Source organism: Bactrocera neohumeralis, chromosome 2, assembly GCF_024586455.1.
Source record: "Bactrocera neohumeralis isolate Rockhampton chromosome 2, APGP_CSIRO_Bneo_wtdbg2-racon-allhic-juicebox.fasta_v2, whole genome shotgun sequence".
Taxonomy (NCBI): Eukaryota; Metazoa; Arthropoda; class Insecta; order Diptera; family Tephritidae; genus Bactrocera; species Bactrocera neohumeralis.
This window is the reverse complement of record NC_065919.1, coordinates 91,154,583-91,179,842: the sequence shown is the minus strand read 5'-3', so window position 1 is coordinate 91,179,842 and position 25,260 is coordinate 91,154,583. Positions and strand designations below refer to the sequence as shown.

The window sequence follows — 25,260 nt, the reverse complement described above, 5'->3', positions numbered from 1 at the left end:
TGCATTTGTTGGACGGCGGGCAGGATGCAGGTCACAATTTCTATCGGCAACAAAAAATTCAAAGAGCTTCATATTTTTTTATAATTTATCTTCTAGGTAAATTAAAAAATTCCAAAAAAGTGTAAAATTGTTTAAAAATTGAAAAAAGTGGTTTTTGACAAAAAAAAATTTACTTTATGTTGTTTAAAAAAATGTTCAAACTTGACTTTTCTTAGTTTTTTTGTTTATATAGAAGATAATTTAATGCCAAAGATAATGAGCTTTGCCTCAAACCCATACGACGTTTAGTTTTTTTCTATCCTGCCCGCCAATTAAGAAAAATCGTAAAAATGAAAAACCGAGAAATCGCGCGTCAAAGTTTTCGCTTTCTGCCCAGTCGCTCATATATCTGCTAGACGCTCGGTCACTATTTTCCTTCTAGCTTCGAAAATATTCCAAATTCCCATCTAAAACTTTTGGGACATATTCTTAAATTATTTTTAAAGAGATTTAAGCAAAAACAAAAAAATTAGATTTTTTGAAGCTTCTAAATCAGGCTCCCCCCTTAATGCACTGCATGAACATTCCAAATAAAAAAACATAGAATTTGAATTTCAGTGTATATTTTAATGTAAGCTCCTCTTCTCTTGAAGGAGGAGGATTGCACTATTCGTAAACTACCTTCAGAAATATTGCTGGACTTTTAGGAACAGGTCTTCAAGGCTCGAAGCTCTAATACCTTAAATTGCTTACATATACATTTCAAAAGGATTTCCATGGCACCAATTTAAGTTTTCGAAGTAGATTTAATAATTCAGAAATTCTTTCAGTTTGTACTTACATATCAAGGCAAGAGGATGCATTGTTATTCTTATCCGAGGCTGTTTTTTCTTTTTCATTGGTACTGGTTTTTACGTGGCGGGTCCCAAACCCAGCGCACAACCCTATGTAGGGGATGATTTGCCTTCGAACGGATGTTCTTAGGCTACCCACAGGGTACTTGGTCAAAGACCGGAAGTAGTGAGCTGCTTGAGCCATGTGTAAAAGAATCGTTTCTGGCCACTCCCAAGTGAATGGCGATCAGAGAACTTTCCCCACTTGCGTGAATTTCTACACATAACTCCATCCTCCATGCATTGTTATTAGAAAGAGATTATTTCTGAATTTTATTAAGATTGCTTGCACATTGACCGATAGACGAGGTATAAAGTCAACCGGAAGCCCGAAAATATTTTATTAATATATATTAGGTTTAACAAAAGAAATGCTGTCATCAGAAAAATATTTTTCCCACATTTTACCTAGCAGATTGACAGATATCTTCGGTAAAAATTGGCCATAAGCACTGCGATTGGTGTATGGATCCTTGAAAAGGCATAGTCTGATTTCGACAATTTTTTGTATTCTAATAACTCCATTGGTGTTCGATTTGTTTACTGTAAAGGGAATCGAATTGTTTGTTATGTGGAAAGTAGGAGTGGTGTCATCCGCTTTCATCCATCGTATAATAGGAATGCTTTAATAACCTCACATACAATTGGTTGAATTTCGTTAAGTAGTTCCAGAGATATAGAATGTCAGCAAAAGGTGAGCGCTGCCACCCTCGCTGTTTGAATTTAACACCCGAAATTATAAAGCCTTCCATACCATTTTGGTTTAGAAATTGAATGACAGCCTGATCTTTTGTATATATGTATATATGTAACCCTATATCTAGATATCTATTAGGTCATACAAACAACCATTAGATGAACTAATATAACATATTACTATTGTAACTGCACATACATACATATATTCAATAAAAGGCGAAATATAGTTTGCATACTAATGAATGCCTCTGTATATGATTTAATCCTAACGCCACACCAGCAAATATCTAGCCTCTTGGGAAATTTCTCATCCAGCTGCTGTTGTACAGGTAGGCTCACCTTGTGCCCAAAATTTGTGTGAAAACTTTTCTATTTCGGAAAGTTATTAGCGTCTTGGTTTTTCGCTCGCACCTACTACAGGTGCTAGGTAAATACTTTGCGAAGCCCCGTAGTTGGCGTTCCACTTGAATTTGACTTTCTTACACAGGTGCCATCTGTATGTGGATGTGGAACTTGTCTCAGCTGCTTAGAAAATCAAGTTTCGGCTTTGCCAAAGTTTGATTGATGGTTTGATAATTTTAAGCTGAGTGTGTAGAGGTCGTCATAGGTTCTTATTCCCACTCACGCCCGTTTTTGCTTTATTTTGGGTGAACATAAGGTTTTGCACCAACATTTCTAATTTATGTATTTCTTCGCGGTTAGCTGATCGGATTTTATTTATTTTCGCTTCTGGTTACACATATATGAATGCTGTGGGCGAACAAAATTAAAGAGATCTTGTACTTTAACAAGACTTGTTTAAGTTTTTGTTTTATTTTTTTCTTATTTTATATGAAACTTTGAGGTATAAATGCAATTTTTAATATCAACCAAAGCTATTTTAAAGGGTTACATGGGCCCATGGCAGGATAACTTTTTACAGGATCATCTAAAGTGAAAAAATACGTGTTTTAGCAAAAGCTTAATTTAAAATTTGAACGAAGGAAAAAACACTGCAAATTGAATTTTTGGCAGATATTTCTACAAAAAAAATTTACATTCCAGTGAAAATTTCTCAACATTTTTGTATCAAATAACTGTAATCGAAAAAATCCTTCATCCAAGCCGTCAAGAACTGTATCTCAAAGACCTGTGTAAAATTCCATGAGGATCGGTTGAGCAGTTCTCGAGAAATCTTGCCAATCGACTTAAAAAACACAGTTTCGAGAAAAACGCGTTAAAGCGGCGCACTTAGCCTAGCTAGCCTCGAGTTCAAAAGATCTCAAGGCTATATCTGTAGGACAAAATTCTAGAGGTGTCATAGAATTTAATTTTTTAAAACCCGAAAACCCATGTAACCCCTTAAACATAAAAAAGTACAAATTGTACTCTTCTTAGGGATTAAGTTCAACAATACATTTGTATATTCATATGAAAATATTTTGGGTTCATACTCGGGTTCCGACTATTGCCTCGACCTCCTGGGAATTGGATGAGCATATCCGTAACGTATGTGTTTTACGAAAAGTTGTTATCAAGATAATTTTTACTATTGTAACTATTTTTTCACGTTTGATAATACCGTCATTTTGAATACGGAATCTGGAAGTGTCACAAATTAGTTTTTTTCTAGAGTCTATACTGTAGACAGACGTATTGACTGGCATAGAATCTCTGGTGAAATGCCTTTACCAGATTATGACCCATAGAAAATTATACTTTTTATATACCATATTCTCCAAAATAGTGTAGTCAAGAGTATGTTTCGTAGAGGTGCTCATAACAGAAAAGTTACGAAATGTTGTGTTCCTAGTACAGTTTATATCTATTTTTAGTTGAGCTTCAACAGTTTTTTTAAGGGAGAGCTAATACGTTACTATTTCACTGTAACTCGAGTATATATTATGGGTAAGCGCAATAAAACAAATGGAATCTGTAACCACATAAGAAACGAACTTCAGCCATCTGAACCTCGCTCGAAGATTTTGTATTTGAAAAGAAGTTGAAGGCCAGTTCCGTTATTTACTTTTAACCAAATTATCACTGTTTTTACAAAATTAGTTTTTATATATAATGAAATTTTTTATTTGTTCATTCCTTTTATTTACAGACGTTGTGGATGACACCTTAAACTTTTCCACCTTACAACTCTCTCATCTTACTCTGGTACTTTAGGTTTGAATCGCCGCACATGGGAGCCACCAGAAGGAAAACCATAGACATTACTCCTAAGGTGATTTCTAAAAAGAATAAATAAGTTAAACAGTTCCCTTATGTTTGTTCAATAGTTACAAGAACACATTTATATACGCGAACCTAGCATAATGTACTGTTATTGTAAACACTTGCAACCAACTGCCTTCTAAAGTGAGTTCAGGAGAAAATAAAAGCACATTTTTATGTATAGATGAGTCATTAGTATTATTTGTTACATAAATTATTAGTCAACCTTGTTAGTCCAATGAGACATTCTTTTGAAATTGCCTCCTCTCATGAATTGCCCTCATGCCTCATGTTTCTTTGTCTAAACACAACGGGTATGATATCTGTTCCAAAAGGTTTCTTCATAACAAAGAGCTAACCAGCACAAAGGATATTTAAATCGCATAAATCGTAGATTTGAAGAGTCTTTAACTAATATGTAGCTCTAAGCAAATTCAATAGATAAACTATAAGCCAAGAAACACTCGTATATACATACACATACATATACGATTGGTAGATAATTGTAAACCTTTTCCAAACGCAATCTATTAAAGCAAATATTCTAATTAAAACTGCTCTATGAAGAAGAAAATATAAATAAATAATTAAATAAAGGTATTAAAATTAAAATGTTTATTATAATAGAAAACTCACACAAACACTAACCCACTTGAGAACACTAAAGCACACCAACAACTCACGTATTCGTTATTAGGCACGTAAAGCGAGCGTGAGCAATGGAGTATACAAGGTGTTACAATGCGTATTTGTTTAAGATAACTGAAATAAATATATTACAACTGAAAACCTATACATATTGCGAATACGAGTAGAAAGTTCCGGCTTGTGTGTTCGGAAGTAAATACTTAGTTCTAGGCAACTTAAGCAATTCTACTAGCTAATATTGATCGTTTGGCACACACACACACTTGGACGCAGGTGGAAAAATTTGAAAATGAATGTGTAAAATGTTTTAGGCTATTTAAATGTACACAACTGCTAACTTATATACTATATATGTACGTACATATGTACAAGCGTATGACATAATTCTTTAATAAAGAATATAAAGAAGTTTGTCAACTGATGAAAATAGCTTTATAGATATTTAAGCTGTCACTTAAACACTCACACAGATACTCGAACTTAGCTCACACACACACACACACACACACACACACACACACACACACACAATATACAATGTATGTATGCAGCATGGCAAATATAACATTAACGAAGGCCGCAGATTTGCGTCAGTTTCATTCTTAAATAATTTTCATGCGACAATTATTGCAATAACTTTCAAAACATTTACTTGGAAATTTCTGATATTTTCTCCCGCTGTTATAAGCCTTTAATAATCCCGCAAGAATGTTGATTTTAAGGCGGCAGAGTGAAATAGATGCTTTGGCACTTTGGCTTTGTTAATAAAACTTCAATAATAAGGGCCAGTTCTGCAATGATAACGAGTATGCGTGGACCACACAACCACCTTAAGTTAAAGAGAAATCGTTCTGTTCGAAATGCATTTTCGATCAAGCAGTTATTAAACTTTTTATTAACTCTACCCATATTCTTCATTTATTGAGGTACCCCCAAAAGTGTCGAACTCGCATCGCATCCGCAAGCCGCAGCTGCCGTTGAGTGTTAACACAACTCCTTGCTTAAAATAATTATTCTCTCACGCAGCGGCAGATTATATGTAACTCATTTTGCCCTCTCCTAATTGTTGAGGGAACTTTCTAAGCGTTTCATTTAAGTTTTTGATAAGTTTGTCGCAGTCTTAATTGCTTAGAGCTTTCCGCTTGTCTACACTCCGAGTCCTGCTTCCCACTGAACTGTTACGGAAAACTTTCGTGTTATTTCAACAATTGCAAATGCCAGGCACAACACAAAAACTGGAAAATATGAATTTTGAATATTACCAACTAAGTGTATTGAATTTACAGTAGTTGCATAAGCATGGGAAAGAAAAGAAAAAAATAAAGTTTCAACTCTGAGGAATGAATATTGTAAGAGCAGAAATCGCAGTGTTGCAGCTGATAATGTATAAATAAGGAATTATTGTAAATGGAAAATGTAATAAATTTTATTCTTGAGAAAACAAAACTCCAATAAAAAATACTGTAAACAAATAAAGGGTAAAATTCATCAAAAACACAGGAAAATTGTGCTTTTGAAATTGCAGTGTTCCACAGGTCGGCTAAGAAAGATGCGCCCAAAATAAAATGGGCTTAGTACGACTCGATAACTTCGGGTTCAACATAATGACAACTTACCACAATTTGTTGGGATGGACTAAAGCCAAGTATTGAGTAGTGAAACCAGGCTCGTATTAATAACTTAACTATTTATTAACTCAGAAAATATATATAAAAGGTAGGTTTTATCAAACGGGAATGGACGATTTACAAATAACTCTAAACACTTGGAACAGTTAAAAAATTGTGATGGCGATATTGTCGGGACCATTAGCAATGGTATTTGGTTTGTACATTTGAATGATATGTATGTTTCTTAGTATGAAATTTGCTATTATGGTTTTTATTTTTTTATTTTGGGTTTATGAGTAGTTTTTACACATTATATTTAAGGTTGGTTAATTCAAAGTGCAAACAATATTTTTTATATAAAAAACAGTATTAAACTTAATGCTGGATTGGCGGGGAGAGCGAACACTACAGCAAAGCAATAATTTATATGGCGCTGCACCACACTACTTATTCGGCAAATACAGGTTTTCAATGAGGCGGATAGATGAGTGAATGAGTGCGATTTGAACTTGGCTGTTAGTTAAGCAGAATGAGTGCGATTTGAACTTGGCTGTTAGTTAAGCAGAATGTATCCAAATTAAGGTTAGAATGTATTGGTAATAACTACAGTTATTTGCTCGTATGCTGTTTTTGAACGTGAACGACGATAGGATAGGATGGTCTGTTAGTAGGTGATCATTTTACGACATACATAATTACTATTTTGTAGATGCATGAACTTCTTGAATAAATATTTCGCAAACGGCGATTTATTTGCGTCTTTTCCAATTCTGTTTTCGGTACTTTCAAACCTCGGTCGAACGCTGCACCGATGGTGTGGGTGAGGCGGCATATGGAGGCGACGGTAAGCCATTATCTTGCGTCAGTGGCATGGACGTATTCGTTATCGGCACTGCAGTCGGCGCTTGACGTATCGGCAATGATGTTGCACCTGCCGGTATATTCGATGACGGGCGATTGAAGAACTGTGTGTTATTGGGTAAGACCGGCACTCCGCCAAAGCGATTCTGTACTGCTGCATTCGGTTGGTAATTCATGGAACTGTTGCGACTATCGGCGCCACTAAATGTCGGGCTGTATTGCTGGTGCAAGGTGCTACTATGCTGTGGCTCTTCATCTGTCTCGGGTGATGGTGGCTGATTATAGGCGGCTCGGTGCGCTGTATCCGTCACATCGGGCGCCTGTCCCTGCACATGGGCTTGAGCCGGCTCATCTATGGCTGTGCCGTCCTCTTCGTGTTGATCATGGTCGGTGCCCGAATTGGTGCGCAGCGACCGTCTACCCATCTGGCGCGGCTTGTCACCTGTTTTATTAACGTATTCAATATCGCTAGCTACTTTTGTATCTTTATTTTCACTACCTTCGGATGAGGTCACATCTTCGTCATCCAGATCCCATTTCTTAGCTGGAAAGTCAATACGGGGTTTGCCCGGTAGTGGTTCATTCGTTCGATAAACTTTATCATATGACCTACTTTTCTTGAGTGTGCCTGTTGCATCCGTATCGCTATCGTCGTCCGGACCACTCAGCTGACGCAAGTTGGAACGTGACGAAGCACGCGAGCGTGGTATGGTCATCTGCCAAGCGGGATCTTCCTTGAGTTGTTTTTGACGGAACCGGTAAATACCACAAACAATGCATATCATCAGCGGACATATGACGCACACAATAATGGCGATGGCAATAAAAGCGACGCGACGTGTATAGAATACCTCACCTGTTGAAAGTGAAGTTTTATATATGTTTATATTGGATATACTTGTAAGAGGCGATTGCGAAGAAAATCCTTATAAATTTTTACAAAGTCTACCAATGGGTTGGCAAGAATACTCACGCAAACAGTAGGTGTAACCATACTCAGGAACATTCCAAAGGCCGTTGGCCATGCACTCCCGACGCTGATCGCCCATCAGCACGAAGCCCTCATCACACTCGAATGAAATCTTCGCCCCTGGCATGAAGTCAAAACTCAACTTGCGTCCAAAGCGAGGAGTCTCCAGAACTCCACACGAAACTACGCGCCTGCAAAGTATTGAAACGTTAAATCAAAATGAATTCCGTCTAACCTCACTCCGAAAAGTAATGAAATAAAGATTTTTGGGCTTACTTCGAATTTAAATTCCTTATGTTCACTAAACTGTCGTAGTAATTCTTGGTGAAATGCGCCATATCCGTGTTCAATGTCATGCCGTAGTCATAGCGACACTGATAACTTTCGCCACATAATTCCTCCGCACGCTCCACGTCATACGATCGGTTCGAGGGCAAGAAGTCCTGCGGCTCTTTCACAAAGTTCGGCACAAATGAAGCATTCGAATAATAGCTGGCAGTTCGTCCGTTTTCACGTGAGAATAGAGCCGTTCCTACACCCGGAATATTGCGATCAGCCAACATCCACTTCAGACCGAAATCGGTGTAAATCTGCTGGAAATTGTTCAGATTCAAGTTGACCACTGTACCGTCGGGTAACGCAAAGTCATCCAAAGCATTAAATGACCAATTGCCGAACAATCCTGCAGTTTTATTCTAAAACCAGCGAATAATATTTTTAAAGAAGACGTAACCTATAAATATCGAACATGTACTCACAATGAAATCCCACGGCAAATAGACTCGCCCCGTCATGAAGCCTTCATTCTCAACAACTTCCACACCTACGCCTGAATCGAACATCACAACAACTTGGGACTGATTCAAGAGATAAGTGGGTGTGTAAACGGTGACACCATCAAAATGCTGAAACCGCATGCTTTCCCGATCGAAATAAATACGCCGCCCGTCGGCCAACACATCCAGGGCATAGCGCCAACGAGCAAATTTCGGCCGCAGACGCACTTCAATTGTTGTTGTCGTATTGCCACGCATCGCCATAGCGGTCAACTGAGTAGCCATCACAGCGCCATATTGATTTTTGGGCACCTGCTCAAAACGACCCTGCACCTCGAAGCGACGATCAGCGGCCACACTACGCGACAAGACAAACTCACCTAAGCCATTAAAGGTATATTGCGTGCCATCAAAAGTAATGAAGTGTGGATCACCGAAGACTCCAGATACACCAGGCGCCTGGTAGCCCACGCAGTCTTGAGTGGGTCGACGTTCAAAGCGGAAAGTTTCGCAATTTACAGACTGCTCCTTCTGCCAATGACAGCAGGAGTACCATGGACGCATGTCGTGGAACCAATTAGATAGCGTCGGCACCTTTCCGGCCTCATTCCAAGGCATTTTACCAAGATTATGATTACGACGTGGGCGGGAGCCCCACACTTGATCCTGTGTTAACATCAGGAAACCATAACGATCGTAGCAACACTGTTGTTCGGCACCTTCGGCACTGTCAGAAAAAAATTTCAAATCATTTTTTTCTTGTTTTTTTGAGTATTTGTGTGACAATGTGAGCTTACACCGGATTACCACTGACGACGCAATGTATGGCGTTTTTGTGCTGCAAACATGTCGGATTCGAGTCCTTGTCACACTCCTTATCTGGTCGGTACCGTCCTTTGTCATAAACGGCCTGCTCCAGCGTGCAGGGACAAAGCGGCAAATCCCCAGTGAACGTTCTGAAATCAATATATGAGTGCTTATTATTTCTAAAATCTCGAAAGCCAATGTTATACGAAAGTCTATAGTACAGTATCATTTCCCATGTCTTTCGACACTCCTACTCGCAATTAATTTTGCTGCCATAGTGGCGAACGCTTAAAAACCAACAAATAATGTGTTCCAGTGCTTACCTCAAAAAGCGGTCATTTCGTACCCAATTCTCACACAGCGCCTCAGGCCAACGCAGTCCGTGCTTGCGCTCCCATTGCTTATTGAAATACCAGCCCAGAGGGATGGGACGTGACCAGAGCGTTCTACAAAGAGAAGAAAATGCAAAATGTACTAAACCGTTATGAGGAACGTCAGGCAAATGCACCAAACAAAGTAAAGGAAAAATAGAAAAGGGAATGATGTCAAAAGGTCTCTTCAAAGAAAGGGAATGATTTTAATTCGGCGTTTAGTATCAGTGCAAGTAAAATGAAATCTTAAAAAGGCTGAAGGCTTTAACGGCTTAACTCTAATAGCATGATATAGTAATGATTAGAGCCGTCGATTGTTAGTTGATCCACACAATATATATTTTGAGCGGAGCCGAGTTGTGGATCGATTTTAATTTAATTGACTAATGGCTTGATAAAAATTTTGAGGCTTGAAAGATTTACACACACTTATTTGAAAACTTTTAGTGAGTTCTTTCTCATCTTCATTTTCTGAAATGTTGAAATTATACGAATAAAATATCGATTTCACATCAAATAACAAACATAAGACAACTAGAACTAGGCTGAACAACACGAATGTAATCAGCCAAACCCAGCCATTGGTACTCATCAGGGTAGAGTCGCTTATACTTGGATAATACAAAAGTAGGAGTTTTCAAACGCAACATATTGCAGAAGGTTTTGAGCACTGAAGATTTGAAACAATAAATCCTGGATCTCAAAAAGTAGTGATTGAAGCTTTATTGAATTAAACTGGACAATTGACCACTTGTGTTGTATGCGAATATGCAACGATATGTTGAGTTGCAGGATTCCTTGTCTCGACCTTCTCCAGCCTCGGTTGACTCGCCTAACCACCACTTGTTTTGTTATATACTTTTGTAATTGCATTACGAATGCAATATTGACCCCAAGTATTGTTGAATTAAAAGAGTGCTTGCATTAAAAGCTAGCTCACTGGTGGCACAGGGATCGAGGCTGACTCAATGGCGCACAAACAGCCACGCAGCCACTCACCCTTGAGCATCCGCACAAGCTGTACTCACTAACACCAACTGAATGCACCTTGTGCACAGGCAATTGATTTTACAATCGAATTGAATTATTGCGCATTGATGACATGAAAATGCAAATGCAAAAACAAAAACAAAACAAAAACCTAATTGACTGGCGACAAATGACAAGTGGACGTATGGAAACTGTAAAGTGACAAATTGAATGAAAACACTGACACAACTTTGTTGTTGTGTGCGCTTGTAGTAAAGTGCTTAGGCTAAAGGCCACTTCACCTACACACACCCTAATGTATGCATATGCACATGCAGACTTTAGACACAAAGCAAAAGCTCGACGCGTGGTAATAAAATAATGACTTTAATAGAATGCAAATACTTTCATATGAAATTAAAGAAAAACATTGAACGAGCTTTCATTTCTGTGGGACGTGAACTTTGGCACATCACTTGTTCTTAATACGCAGCATATACATACACACCACATTTCAAGTTTTGAAGTTATGTAATAAAGAACCTTTCGTATTCCTTTCCTTCCTTTCTATTGCTATAGTTGTGGTTATCTGCCCTAAAATAACAGATTCTACGCTTTTGTCAGACATCCTTTGAGATTACAAACAACGTCACATGTGTCATTAAAGTTCAATAGGTAATTTTTCAACTTACGGACTAATCTTCAGACCGGAATACTGCTCTGGATTCGTTAGATTTATTTGCAGGAAACCGAATTGGAGATCGTTGTTGTAATTATTGCGGTTCTCATAGTTCTTCGGATAAATCACATAAGAGCCGGTGTTGGTTAGGCCAGTCTCGATTGAGTCAATATACTCCAGTTGCGGACTGAGAAAAAAAAGTTAAATTAACTTTGATTGTTTACCGTTTGATATAACTGAATCTTACTATATGGTAACTTCGCGATAGCCCCAAAGTGATATCATTATATTGGCATTGCCGTTGGAAGTTAAGTTATAAGGATCCCAGTTGATTTGTATCTGGTCGGGTGATTTCTTGTGGACGTCTTCGGTTTCGAAGAAAATCTTCTCCGTTGCTAAAGCGGGCGTTTCTAAAATGAATTGAATTAATTTAATTCTATTGGAAACCAAGCAAGCGAAATTCCGACCTCTCACTTACCTACAAAATATCTGCCGCGCCATTTGAAGCGCTGGCTGCCAATTGAAATTTCGAAGCGCACCCAACCTTCGGCTTTCAAGAACGGTTGCACACAGATAACACGATTTGTATTCACATAAGTGCCCAGCACATCTTCGGTATCGAAATGGCATGTAACGCGTTTCTTCGGATCAAAGCAAGGACCAGTGATGTTGACCACCGTGCCGCCCAACATATTACCGGCTTCGGGCGCAAAGGTCAACGGTAAAAGCGAAGCATCTATAATTTGCAGAAAACCCCAATATTATTAAAATTTCATAAACACTCCATAATGTCTATATGTAAAGTATGCAATTAAAGCGAGTACGCACCGATATCCTTATTACAGGAACCAATTAAGATTTGCTCATCTATACGGAAGAGATGGCGGCCCGGGAAGCCATTGCCCCAACCACGACCCGTCAAGTCACGTATCACCATCTGCTGGCTATAGGGCGTGTACTCGTAGGACCGAGTACCGTTGCCTGCATTGAATCCCACCTGCAAAATGAACGACGCTCTTAAAGTGTTGGCAACGCTGAACATACAAGTATAAACAAAAAAGTTTAGTTCTGAAAATAATACATTTTGCAATTAAATTCCATGGCTAACCGCATTTTAACATCGATATAAATTATCTTGTCACATTTTTCTCTTCGCTTTGGTATTTATGCCCATGCCAGTTTGCGGTGAAGTTAAAAAATATTAAGGAATTTATGCGCAACCACACGCACGGTATTTATTATTTTAATTAGACTTATTAATTTTACTTTATGGATTAAATACGCACTTAACCGAATGACATATATGTAGACATATGTATGATATTGTACTTACAAAAGCCGGTACACCGCCCTCGCCCGTGGTTGTATCACCTCCTGCCTCGGTGTTCGAAGACCATTTCAGCAAATCGTAGTTGTATATAGCATATGTGTACACTTCGTCGGTGGCCAAAACCATTTGGAAAGTATTTGTCTGTAAGTTTGTAAAATATTTTTGTTAACAGATTCTTATAAGAATAAAAAATATATTTTTCAGTGGAATTAATTGTAGAAATCTGTTCCGAGAGCAGTGCAAGTGAATGCTTGATGTATTTATGTAAAGCTATGCGAAATCGGACATCCACCAGCCCACAATTGAGTATTATTTTATCCTTGTCATAAAAATCTTTATAAGCAGAGTGGGACAATTGGCACAAATAATGGACGATTAAACAATAGCCGACGTCATAGTCGTCTTAACTAGGTCTAGAATATTTTACATTTACTTTTCAACAAAAAAATTCATTGAAGTTTCGCATATTTTTTGTGAGCACTGAACAGCTTAAATGGAAATTTTCTGGAATTATGCTACGAATCTGGAGATGTCAAACTGCTTCTGAAATTTAAATTTTAAATTAAAATTGATCAGATATAGAAAGCTATACACCCATCACGAGCATCGAATATCTATTATACGGAAGAAATGCAAATGATGAAAGCTCGTACATCAAGACTACTCGCATTCTTAGAAATTCTTGCCTTCACTTTTCAACAAGATTTACAATAACAAAGCATATTCTCACAAATTTATGACTTCCTCTCCCTTAGTGCATATTGAATTACTTAATAAACGAAACATTCGAAAATCAATTGCTTTATTAGAATATTCCAAGTCGCTAGAGAGAATCGTTGGTTTCAGGCTCAACAATCTAATTGAATTGCTGCACATTTTTCCTTTTAAGAGCATTTCTTGGAAATCAGTGAAATTTATTTCATATGAATATTACATATAAAGACTTAAGTGAATGAAAATTTATTAATTGCATTTATTTGTTCACACTTTGGAATTGGTACTGCTATTTGCTCGCAAACAATCTCGGGTCGAAAATAACTGTAAATAATTGGTCTTAATTCAATTTGATGACTATTGCAAACATGTGTCTGCTTGTAATGAAATTTAAGCTTGTAACAAGTTAATATGCAAATACCAAATCAGAAGAGGGTACAAAAGTGGTTTAAACGTGCATAGCACGGATGCTATTTGCAGAAGTCATTTGAGTGCGGAGTTTTCAAGGCAGACTTAAACGCATGTGGTAACAACGCCGGTCCATAACTTTAAACTTACTTACTCATAAATATGTTACATTGCCTAGTATTGAGTAAATACACCTGGTTCTCTTTATTTTGATTCTCTAACCACCCAAGGCCTGTTTGAATTTCATTTTACATTTTATTAAAACGCAATAAAATCTTGTTTTCTAAATGTAAGTGCCTTTGTTCGTGCTTTTCTATTCATCACTGATTGACAAACGTGATAAATGCAAGTGACAGTGGCTGTGACTGCTCGAGAGAGTCTTTTGTGACATGTCAGCACACAAGCGCTCGCTACGAGCACACAATTTCCTTTGTAAAGTAGTCGCAAACGAACACAGCTGTATGTCAAGCCATTCGCCGATCTATCAAAGTCCACATGCCAATAAAAGTACGAATTGAAGAAAGGCAAAACATTTTTTGCGATTGCTGAATTATGTGTGTGTCGACTTTGAGGTCCAGAAAATATTCATTTTGTACAACTTACCGTGAAAAGCGCGTTGTCGATGCCACCGGCGAATGAAACGTTCTTCCATGTTGCGATAAGAACATGTTTCGGTATGAACGTCTCTGCGCCCACGACGCCCTCTCGTATGTCCCACATGGTGCGCTCACGCACCTCGACGCCGAAACGGTCCGTGCGAGTAATCAAATCACGTTCGAGGCTGCAAGAAACATACAAATGCATATATAAATCCGAGTTAATAAATAAAATAGTGCAAACTAAGAAGCAAAAAATCACATACATCAAAAAGTATATATTTGCAAACAGTCGGCAGTTGCAAGGCTAAAGGATAAGGGGTCTCCAGCCGCAAGTGGGTTTTTGCACTCCACCTGCATCGTTTACATGTCAGGAATATTTTATTTGTTTACTAATGCCCACGTCATAAATCATATTGCGATAGGTCAAAAAGCAGTGGGGTGGACCCACGTATAACTCGCATTTAATAAATATTTGTTCGGGCGAAACAGAAACAATTTAACAAGTTGGCCGGGAAAGCGGCCGCATGTAAATATTTGTGCACAGAGCAGATTACATCAACGGCTCATTTCCCAATATCTACACGCGTAGCTTATCGCATATCGCAGAAGTGTGTTTTTTGTTTCTGGTTATTATACCCTGAACAGGGTATATTAAGTTTGTCACGAAGTTTGTAACACCCAGAAGGAATCGTCGGAGACCCTATAAAGTATATATATAAAAGATCAGTATGTCGAGCTGAGTCGATTTAGCCATGTCTGTCTGTCTGTCTGTCTGTCTGTATATATACGAACTAGTCCCTCAGTTTTTAAGATATCGTTTTGAAATTTTGCAAACGTCATTTTCTCTTTAAGAAGCTGCTCATATAGCTGCCATACATACTGACCTATCGGAATCAAATGCTTGTATGGAAAACTTTCACATTTGACAATATATCTTGTTGTATGTGTAAAATATATATAATTTGGTATATGTTATTTTCTAAGGCAACAATGTAATCTCCGAAGAAATTGATCAGATTGGTTAACTATAGCATATAGCTGCCATACAAACTGAACGATCGGAATCAAGTTCTTGTATGGACAACTTTCACATTTGACAAGATATATTTACGAAATTTGGTATATTATTTTCTAAGGCAACAATGCAATCTCCGAAGAAATTGATCAGATTGGTTAACTATAGCATATAGCTTCCTCACAAACTGAACACATACATAGTTACTAACAGAAATTCACCTGTGAAGGGTATTTAGCTTCGGTGCAACCGAAGTTAACGTCTTTTCTTGTTTTTGAATACGAAATATTGATTGCTTTCGAATTCCTCTCACTTTCTGTGAATATTTGTATTTCCATAATCGAGGTGAAGCGATAAAATGATAAAAAAAATCACCATTAGCAAAATGGTGACAGGTGGACCACCAAATTATCTGTTTTACGTGACCCAATGCCGCAGATTTAATTTTAATACTTTAAATAGCAGCGCTGATATTGAATGGCTGCCTCATTAAACAGTCTTTAGGATGAAATGTACAAAACTCGGCAGCAAAACACACAATAATATAATAAAGGCTGTTAGATTAAACCCTATGCCATCGACAAAACGTGGAATCTGAAGTTTCCTTGGGCACCCTATTTCTCTAGTTTTATTTATGGTATTTAAATATATATATTTAATGGCTTCTTAGAATTCCATTGCGCGAGCAATGAATAAAGAAACATAAAAGTATGTAAATACCGTCACTTATGGGAACCACTCACTTAACTGACTCGCTCGACAAGCGCGAGAGTCGTCCCCTCGCAAAAACACCCACACCAGCCACATCTTGCCATGTCGTTTCATAATGGAAGTAGAATTCCATGAGGCTTTTGAAGATTTTCCGTTACACGCATTATTTGCATACCGTTGCACAGTTCCACAGTTGCTCAGCTATTTTACAACAAAAAGAGCTTGCATAGCAATGCAATTGAATTGCGAGTGCGGTAACAAATAGCATTAAATTGTTGTCATTCTAATGCCGCTTGGCAGCTATGCGACCGCCACCAATTCAAAGTCCTTGTGACTAAAAAAAGCGTAATTCTTCTACGTGCTTTTATATTTTATGCTCTTTGTAATTTAAAAGGCTCTAATGCGATTATCAGCTGCTCTTCTAAGTGCCCGGCGTGCAGATTATTGCGCACAATTAAAACAAATGTCTATGCATAAACGAGGGTTAATAAAAAATAAACAAGGCAGAACTGATTATCAAATGTCGCTCGGTTGGTGGGTTAAAGTGCTGCTCTCTCGGTTCCAATTAGCACTTCCGTTTGAAACACTGTCGTGAGTCGTTTTGGTACACTTCCATAGTCCCTCCTTATCGCCGAGTGAAAAACACCTGTATACACCTTTCTTGATATTTTTAGTGGCCTGTTTATGCTTATTTCTCTTACCTAGAATATCTGCGCATCTATTTTGTAGATAGAAAAGGAAGTAAAAAAAAGAAGTTTATTGATCTTACTTCGTACTTTTTATCCATATTTTCGACAACACTAATTCGGTCGAATTTTACCCCCCTAAGTAGTTTATACCTACTTGAAAGGTTATTTAGAAAATGGAACGCAGCTTTTTGGTGCTTTAATTCTGCTTCTCTGAGGGAAAAGTGAGGGGAAAAAGAAGCTTCCGATAGTTTCAGCTACTATGAAAATTAGCGTTACGGCCTTGGTGTCAATAAAAATCTGGCAGCGAATGTTTTACAAAAACGCGCTGCTAATTTTATAAGCTTTCTGCGATTAATGGTGATCTCAGCTGCAGTTGGCTCATTTAAATACGAAAGGATTATTAAAGCTCTGCAGTTAAGCGCATAAACAACACTATGACTAAGGCTACTGGTGGTGGGCGCACACGGCGTATGAGAAACATTTGTTAAGCAAATGCCGATAAATGTAAATGTGTATATGGTATAAGTATGCAGGTATTTGTGCGAACGTACATGTGTAGACACAATCGCATTACGCAGGATTACTTCGTAAATTATTATGATTCATTTAGCAGTTTCGGCAGCAGATGCATTTGCTGCATTCCTCGGTTTTTAATGGTCTCATACTTTTGTTTTAAACTGCATGAATCTGCATTTTTAAATTTTGTTATTGTATTTTCTGCTCTCTTAGAATAATTTATACCAGTGTACCAAATTGTTGAAACAAATATGCTTTTACGTATTTCTGAGGAAACGTTAGTGTAGCTATTCACCGAAAATGGTAACTTCTATATAATAATAATAAACGAAAATTCAAATGCGAAATATATCAGATCAGTGCACATAAGGACAAACCCATTGAACGTTGGTTTTTCTTTGCGCGCCGGCCAGAGAGAACTACAACTGTAACTGTCGCAAAAATATGTAAGATTGAATTCAGAGCATGTCCACATGGAGAAAAACTACAGCTAACAGCTGACAATACAATGGTTTCTCATATTTTTACCGTTGGTTTTTTGCACAACTCCGCGTTTCGCCAAAACTTGAAAAAATAGATTGTAATATAACAACAAAGAAAAACACTTTACTGCTCGCAACAAAAATGCAAAAGTAGCAAAAATTGAAACACATAATTCGGAAAAACAACGGTTTTTCATCGCTGCCTTCGGCGTGCGAAAGTTATTTACACTGTTTTGTGCGACTTCCCGCCACCACTTCGCATACCCGACTACGAGCGCTGTGGTAAAAACAATTAGAACAACAATTGGCAATGAACAAGAAGTGTGTACCGTTATATGCGTATCTGCGGGTGAATAACTGAAGTGCGCTGCCGCCGTCAGCTAAGTTGAATGCCACTTTTTGCCAATTATGCGGAACAAATGACAGCAGGCGGAAGCTCGACAATGGCGACGAGGAAGGCGTCGGAACTATGCTAACTAACGAAATGACACCGGAGTCGGTTTGCATTTTTCTGCGATAATGGGATTTTGGCACGCTGCAATATTTTTTTTTATTTTTCTAAGCACTAATAAGCCTTTGGCGTTAGCAGGTGCTTGCTTTCTAAAAGTTGGCATCTCGGATTTGAAAATTTGGAAACTACAGCTTACTGCCGACAGCTTGAGCTGTGTGTTCTTGCATTACCGAGTAACAAATCAGGAAAGCAAAAATGTACGTAGAATGTATGTAAGTAAAGCATAGACCAGTGAGTCTTATCTCCCTGAAGAGCGCTCTTAATAACCAGAATTTTGTTTCAGGAATGTTATAAGTACTTCTTTAACTATGATTGGGAAATCAAGCACGTTCGCGTCATGATTGTGCTCATTTATTATTGGGTTTTTGGTCTGCTGAAAAATATCGAAAGCAAAACCTAAAAAAAAATTAATACATGTTTGCTGCATTTCGTTAACCGACAGTTTTTTTCATGAAATAAATGAATCGCTGTCAAGTGGGGATATTTTGGAAAGCTATTTAATTGTAAAAACCAAAATTACTTTATGAGAGAGTTTATTTGACTGACTTGACTCTTCCAGCAAATTCATACCTAATAAGTACATAGAGGTTGAACTTTACTCCATTTGAAAGATTATATAAAACACTTAAACATTGAAGCATTTTCAATATTTGAAAATTATTTCAATTTAAACTAATTTAACGAAGCCACAGTCCGCTGAGACCAATGAGCAGGCAATTAACCCGAAACTCAAACACATTTCAGGGACTGGAAACCAGGCGCGCACATTCACAAACATTTGCAAAAGTTTTCTAACCATTTCAGGCCAAACTGCTGCTGACACCAAACAAACAATCAGAAGCGTTGATTTAAGCAATAAATGAGACCCTCTGTGGGGACATGTTGAAAGCCGCAGCCGCCTGAGCACGAATGGTAATATCAAGTGTAAAATATTATAATATACTTATGGTACTTATACGGATGCACATTTAGTGATAATAATGAAGTGATAACCCCAAATTCTTGTGTATAAATATGCAAATTGCGGCAGCTTTCCTTCCCTAAGGCATGAGTGACTCAAAGGACCCACACCTACAGTTAATAGTATTTCAAAATTTACATTCAACACGCCTATATTCGTGTTCATTCAAATTCTGACTATTATTAGTTAAGATTCTGGTTTTATTTCATTTTTGCTGGCGAGGAAAAATACTATCCCGAAGTAGACAAAATTGAAAAACATGAAAGGTCCAAAAGGCGCAGATAACCACAGATACTTCTTCCACTTAGGTGTGCAGGTAGTGAAAGGTAATAAATTGGCGCTAACCCTCTATGAACTAAATTACAAATGAGTCACGGCAAATAACTTAGTTCGAGTGCGTTATTGCAACAATTCGTTCGAATGTACGCGTTAGAAGAGATTATTCTACAATTCTCTAAGGTGTGCTTTAAAAACAATGGAAGATTTCGCATTCTTCTACTTTTTATTCACTTAATAAGAAATAAAGCAGAAAAAAATCGAAATACGGGACTGGCGAAATTCTCACAAACCTTTGCTCATTGCTCAGACATTTTCCAGGCACATTCTGATTTTTTTTTATGAGTTAAGTAAATTTCGGCTCGGAAGATTACATTATTAAATAGGCTTGTGCAAACGTATATAAGCACGATTATTAATGCCTTTTACTCACCGGAAGTACACGCCAGGCGTGCGCTGATCAATGTCCGTCGGATATATGCGCCCCACGCGGCATTTCGAAAACCATATACCAATAAAAGCGGGATCACGACGCTTCGGCCAATCCTTTATGGGAAATACCAGAGGATATGTCAGATACTCTGGCGGATCGGAGAACTCCAAATATCCGTTGAGCGAGAGCTATGTAAGTACAATATGTTAAATCACTGTTCCAGCAGACAAAGCATACTTTCAACTTACTCGAGTGTAATTGTAGACGAAGCCGAAGAATGGCAGACGAAAGTTCAAATTTTTGTGCAATTGTGTCATGGAGGCATGTATGTCATACTGATAATCGCCGCGCCCGCCATTCGTGTCCTTGTCAAAGTACCAGTACATTAGATTCGAACGGATTTCCTGTAAGCGCTGCGAGGTAATGACATAACCGCCGGCAGCATGTGAGGGTATAACCGATGGAGCCACAGGATTATTGGGATTAGCTGCAATTAAAATAAAGTAAGATTTGTTGTAAAACATCAATTTAATAAACGAAGAGCACATATTAAATATTTGCAATCTTTCATGCGGATGTCAACTTTTATAACTAATTTCATAATTTCATATTTTAATGTCAATAATACAACTAGAACTAGAAGACTTTCTTTAAGTATAGACTATAAAATTCAAACGCTCAGAGAACATTAAATTCAAATCGTTTCAATACAATTCTGATTTCGCTTTTTTTCTCGAAATTTAAACCCAGATCGGGGAAGGAGGTCTAGCGGCAAGTCCATGAAAAATAAGGAAAATTAAAGAAAAATGTAACTAGATAAGATATTCCCAAACAAAGTGATCCGTTTGAAATATTCTTTATCATTGCCCTTTACATTATTATTTACTAACCGTTAGATAGTCAAAATTAGTTACCTATGAGTAGAATGATGCATTTATTAAGTAGGGCCATTTAGTCATTATCGAAGAAACGAAAATTACAAATTCATACAATAATTAACACACTCAATCAAAAAGCTTAAAATTTCCCGTTAATACATTTTATCGCAACGGTAATATTTCACAATTACTAAGTAGGTACTTATTTTAGATATTTCATAGTCAAGATAAAAACACAGGGCGTAAAAACCACAGCTCTGTCTAAAAATATGTAAAGTATAATACGCTTCCTCGAGTATCGGCCGATCGTGAAGCTAAATATTCGACCAAAGTCTAGACCGGCGCAATTAAAATTGTTTTTTTGTAATAGAGGTGGAAAGCATTGAAAAATAAGGATATCTTCACAAAGCAGCCTACTTTTTGGTTCTCCAAACGACTTTAAAGTTAGGTACTCCCAACTCTTTTTTTACACGGTTTCTTTTTACAGGGATTTGAAGTTACACGGTTGAAAAAAAAATTGTAAACAATTTTTAATCTAGTACGGTTTCCAAATCACTGCCTTGTAATTATGTTTGTTTTTACCACACTTGGCACCACTGCTGAAATGAACATGGGTCAAACCACGTCAAGTGGTCCATGAAAATTTCGAAAAATCTCCGATTTTTAAAATTAGCAGTTCATTAGGAAGGGGACTAGACGCATACCCCGTGATATAAATATTTCGTAAAAATTATTTTTTTTTGTTAAAGTTATTGAAGGTTGAAATTTAGAGCGCGATGAAATTGTAAAATTATTTTCTCATAAACTACTGGAGATAAATCGATGAAATTTTGTAAAGTCAAAGAAAAATGTTCGTGCTATATTATAAATATTTTTTCATGGTCCTTTTGTTTAAATAATAATATTTTACATAATTTTTTGTTAAACAATTGAAATTTGTCAGGTGTTCTTCACGCTAAAAAATTGAAAAGTATGTGACACATCCGTCCCAACTCGAAATGCATATATGTATATGTATGTATGTATATATCCCCATAAACAATCCCTTAACTAATTTTTATCGAAAAAACAAAACAACAATAAGCATGGATCCATACAAATTTATGAAGTGCCCACATGTTTCTATTGAACCACGACTTTCTGGCCTATAAATGTCTCTATGACGCACCACTGATTGTAAAATAAATACAAAGCTTTGGCATTATTTTCGACTAAGTTTGTTTATCTTATCGTGATGAGTACTAACGGTAGATAATACTATACACGAAGAAAACTGTGTCTACATACGTGGATAAATATGAATATTTGTTTCACCGTTAGGCAACTTCGCGTCGATTGTTGGGCAAGAAATAGTGAGTAAATATTGCCAACACGAATGTGACGATAAGATAACGCTGGACTTGTTAAGCGCATACTTGGGCAACGTAAAGTGCACAAACACACGTCCATAGGTATGTAGGTAAATACATAAATGAAGAAGTGCGATAAAATTTGACATGCTGTGCTAATAGTCGCAGCCACTAGTGTAAACCTTTTACAGCGCCGGTGAGTAAGCTCTGACTCATTGCAAGTGAATTTGAAGACATTTTTTACACTTTTTAATGTAATTCGAATATGCCCATACATACATACATACATACATACATACATACATACATACATACATACATATAAACATATAGGGTTATTTCTTTTAATGTCAATATCAAACTTACTCCAGTCATATCCGTTGTCGTCGCTGATATCGAAGCCCAACTCGCCGAGATAGAAATCCTTGCTAACCTTCAAGGCTCCGGCCGTTTCCAGGAAGCTTTTTGTTTGATTTCTGGGCGTCACACCATTGTTTGGGCGTGGAGAAATCGGGCTCGTAGGTTTTGTCTTTTGTGTAGTGGTCTTTGTTGTTGGCTTTGGGGAGGTCGTAGTCGTTGGTTTCGCTTGTTCCTGCACGATCTCTGGTATCATTTCAACGAGCTCGGCATCGTTAGACACTTTGAATTTGGGGTCGATCGCCTGGGCATCGGTGTCGAGCTCCGAAGAGTAATTCTCGCTTGCAATGACTGAGGTCGACAAGGCACAAACTAGCACGAAGGCTAGCAGGATTTTGAAACGCATTTTGTGTGTGTGTGTGTGGGTTTTTTCACTTTAATAAATATATTCGTTTAATTTGTTCGTTAAGAATTATTTTTCGTTTAATAGCACTTTCGTTGAGTGCAGCCGTTTTTGTGTGTTTTCACTAAAGAAGAGGAAGAAAATCAAATTATAGCATATTACCAAAAAATCACATTTCCTCTTATGCACTTCACTATGAGATCATCACCGCCTGTATTGGCCACTAAGTTTAACTGTTGCCGTTAACCAGCTATTTTTAAAGGCCTTATCAGACCAAATTCTGGCTTATCAGCACGTTTATGCAACAACAACACTTTCACAGTAGAACAAAATTTTTTATTTCCAACACTGCTATATTTCTAGCACAGGATTTACGCACCTTTTCGAAAAACACGTACAACACGACTCCACGGAAATTTCAGACTGAAGTTGGGGCGTTGTCGTCCCTCGGTTAGGAGCCCGTATTCACCTGTCCGCCTGAACCTCCAACACATGCAAACACATGCGTATGTGAAACTTATGCCGAGATAACTCCAGCCATGAACATACGAAGGTGTATGTGTATGTGTGTTTATAAGAACGTGTTAATATCTTATCTTATCACTTGGTGCTGCTTGGCCCTAATAAGCGACTCATATCACATTTACGGCCACGAATACTGTTAAACGCAACAAAATTGGAGAAAAATCGGAAAAATAGGCCAATGTGAACATTAAGCTTTTCTGCAACAACAAATTCAAAAAATTATTAGGTTTCTGGTCAGAGAAGGAATATGGAATATTTGAAACACTCCTTTGCTAGATAACTATCCGAACTGTTCGTGTGTACATGTATGAACTTCGAGAGGAGTTACGAGTCTACGTATTTCAAACACCGCTATCTAATCAAATTTTGCCAACATTTTTGTTGCATTCTTCAATGATTCATTACCACTTTCAAGCGCAATACTTGCCGCTTATCGTTACGCGCCATTAACCTGCTACATTTCTGGACCCAATCAAAATACACACAGTACATACATATCTAATTATGGGCCATACATTCGGCCGATGACTGAATCGGCATTCTAGGAACTTGTGCAAGTGTAAATAAACTTGAATGTGTGTCCATAGAATTAATAGCAAACAATTTTCATTCATATTTCGATAATTGTACAAGCATAAAGATGATATGATTCCATGAAAGATGGACAATGAATAATGTACGGGTGTGAACGAACCATAATATATTTTGTTTAATCAATGCATTACATTTATTTTTGTTTTGTTGTATAACAAATTTTATTTTAGATAATTAATTATATTTAAAAACTAGCTGACCCCGCAGCCGTTGTCCTGCATGAAATTATGTGTTTTGAAATGAAAAAAAGTTGAAATTATATTCTGTCGAAAATGATTTATTTTCGATTTTTCTAAATTTTTTTTAATGTAGTGCAACTTAATAAACATAATTTTTTGATTTCTGTTCTGGTGCGTAAATATACAGAGAAGATGGGTTTCCAACTCGTCAACACGCCACATATATCTGGACGTGTGAAAAACATAGCATTTCCCGATTTCCTTGTGTTCTGTTGATTGTCAACGCAAAGGCAATTTTCCCTGGAAATTGAATACGTTTGAACTGAAATGGCTGTCCCTTGTATTCGATAATCAGTCGGGTTCCATTACACAGTTTCGGCGCATGAAGATTGTGAAACGTAATAATGACAGATCCAACTGTGAGACGCAATTTGGAAATTCCACTGGATAATTTACGGTTTCGCCTTCCTTGTCAAGACGATCGATCGATTTATATGAGCGCAAACCTCCCAGAATTTGACTTTGAATCTTCCAGTTTAAGTCATTAACATCGGTATTTTTGGCAGCTAAAATTGCGCGTGCACTCTAGCAATTGCAGTTACGATAATTTGACCAATGTTCAGATAAACATTCGTGATGAATTCATCTTCCGTTGAAGTGAATTGACAAAAGGGAGGTGAAATTGATATCAAACCACTGGAAGTATCAACCGAAATTTGCCCATTTCCAATTCTAAGCGAATACAATGTAAAATGTCATCGGCAATGTCATTTTTTCGTATCCCATAATTAACGCGAATTTGAAGGCGGATATGTCGAAATGATCTTCGCGAAAAGTATGCGAACTTCAGTGGCATGCGAAGTAAC

At 37.5% G+C, this 25,260-nt stretch overlaps 2 protein-coding genes across 14 annotated transcripts in view; one reads left to right on the top strand and one right to left on the bottom strand.

Moving 5' to 3' along the window:
* Nucleotides 1–5,916, top strand: part of LOC126751348 (guanylate cyclase soluble subunit beta-1) — a 111,911-nt gene extending 105,995 nt beyond the window's left edge. For all 9 annotated transcript variants that reach the window (XM_050461553.1, XM_050461547.1, XM_050461548.1 and 6 more), the window contains one exon: nucleotides 3,661–5,916. Coding sequence is in view for 1 of the 9 variants with exons in the window: in XM_050461555.1 (XP_050317512.1) it covers nucleotides 3,661–3,673 (13 nt within the window). In the remaining 8 variants the exon portion in view is untranslated. The remainder of the gene's footprint in view (nucleotides 1–3,660) is intronic.
* Nucleotides 5,917–6,563: 647 nt separating this feature from the next.
* Nucleotides 6,564–23,520, bottom strand: LOC126760569 (protein mesh). Of its 5 annotated transcripts, XM_050476337.1 has the most exons (17): nucleotides 22,703–23,467; nucleotides 20,358–20,596; nucleotides 20,110–20,297; nucleotides 14,520–14,697; nucleotides 12,798–12,935; nucleotides 12,293–12,461; nucleotides 11,943–12,200; nucleotides 11,712–11,874; nucleotides 11,478–11,651; nucleotides 9,769–9,891; nucleotides 9,436–9,594; nucleotides 8,621–9,365; nucleotides 8,139–8,557; nucleotides 7,866–8,053; nucleotides 7,506–7,748; nucleotides 7,392–7,436; nucleotides 6,564–7,334 (listed from the first exon to the last, which is right to left on the bottom strand). In XM_050476337.1, exons 1-17 carry the CDS (start codon nucleotides 23,097–23,099, stop codon nucleotides 6,817–6,819), a joined length of 4,344 nt encoding a protein of 1,447 aa, XP_050332294.1. In that variant the 5' UTR covers nucleotides 23,100–23,467; the 3' UTR covers nucleotides 6,564–6,816. The 5 variants fall into 5 exon arrangements, with proteins under 5 accessions (XP_050332294.1, XP_050332269.1, XP_050332278.1 ...); XM_050476312.1 differs by adding an exon at nucleotides 23,476–23,520 and having other exon boundaries at nucleotides 6,564–7,748; nucleotides 22,703–23,220; XM_050476321.1 differs by having other exon boundaries at nucleotides 7,392–7,748.
* Nucleotides 23,521–25,260: the final 1,740 nt, after the last annotated feature.

Coding starts and splice junctions, on each gene's coding strand:
- LOC126760569 (XM_050476312.1), bottom strand. CDS start 23,099: ATGCGTTTCAAAATCCTGCTAGCCTTCGTGCTAGTTTGTGCCTTGTCG. Junction 14,698..20,109: donor ACGCCTGGCGTGTACTTCCG/GTGAGTAAAAGG, acceptor TGTTTCTTGCAG/CCTCGAACGTGATTTGATTA. Junction 9,595..9,768: donor CGAAATGACCGCTTTTTGAG/GTAAGCACTGGA, acceptor TATTGATTTCAG/AACGTTCACTGGGGATTTGC.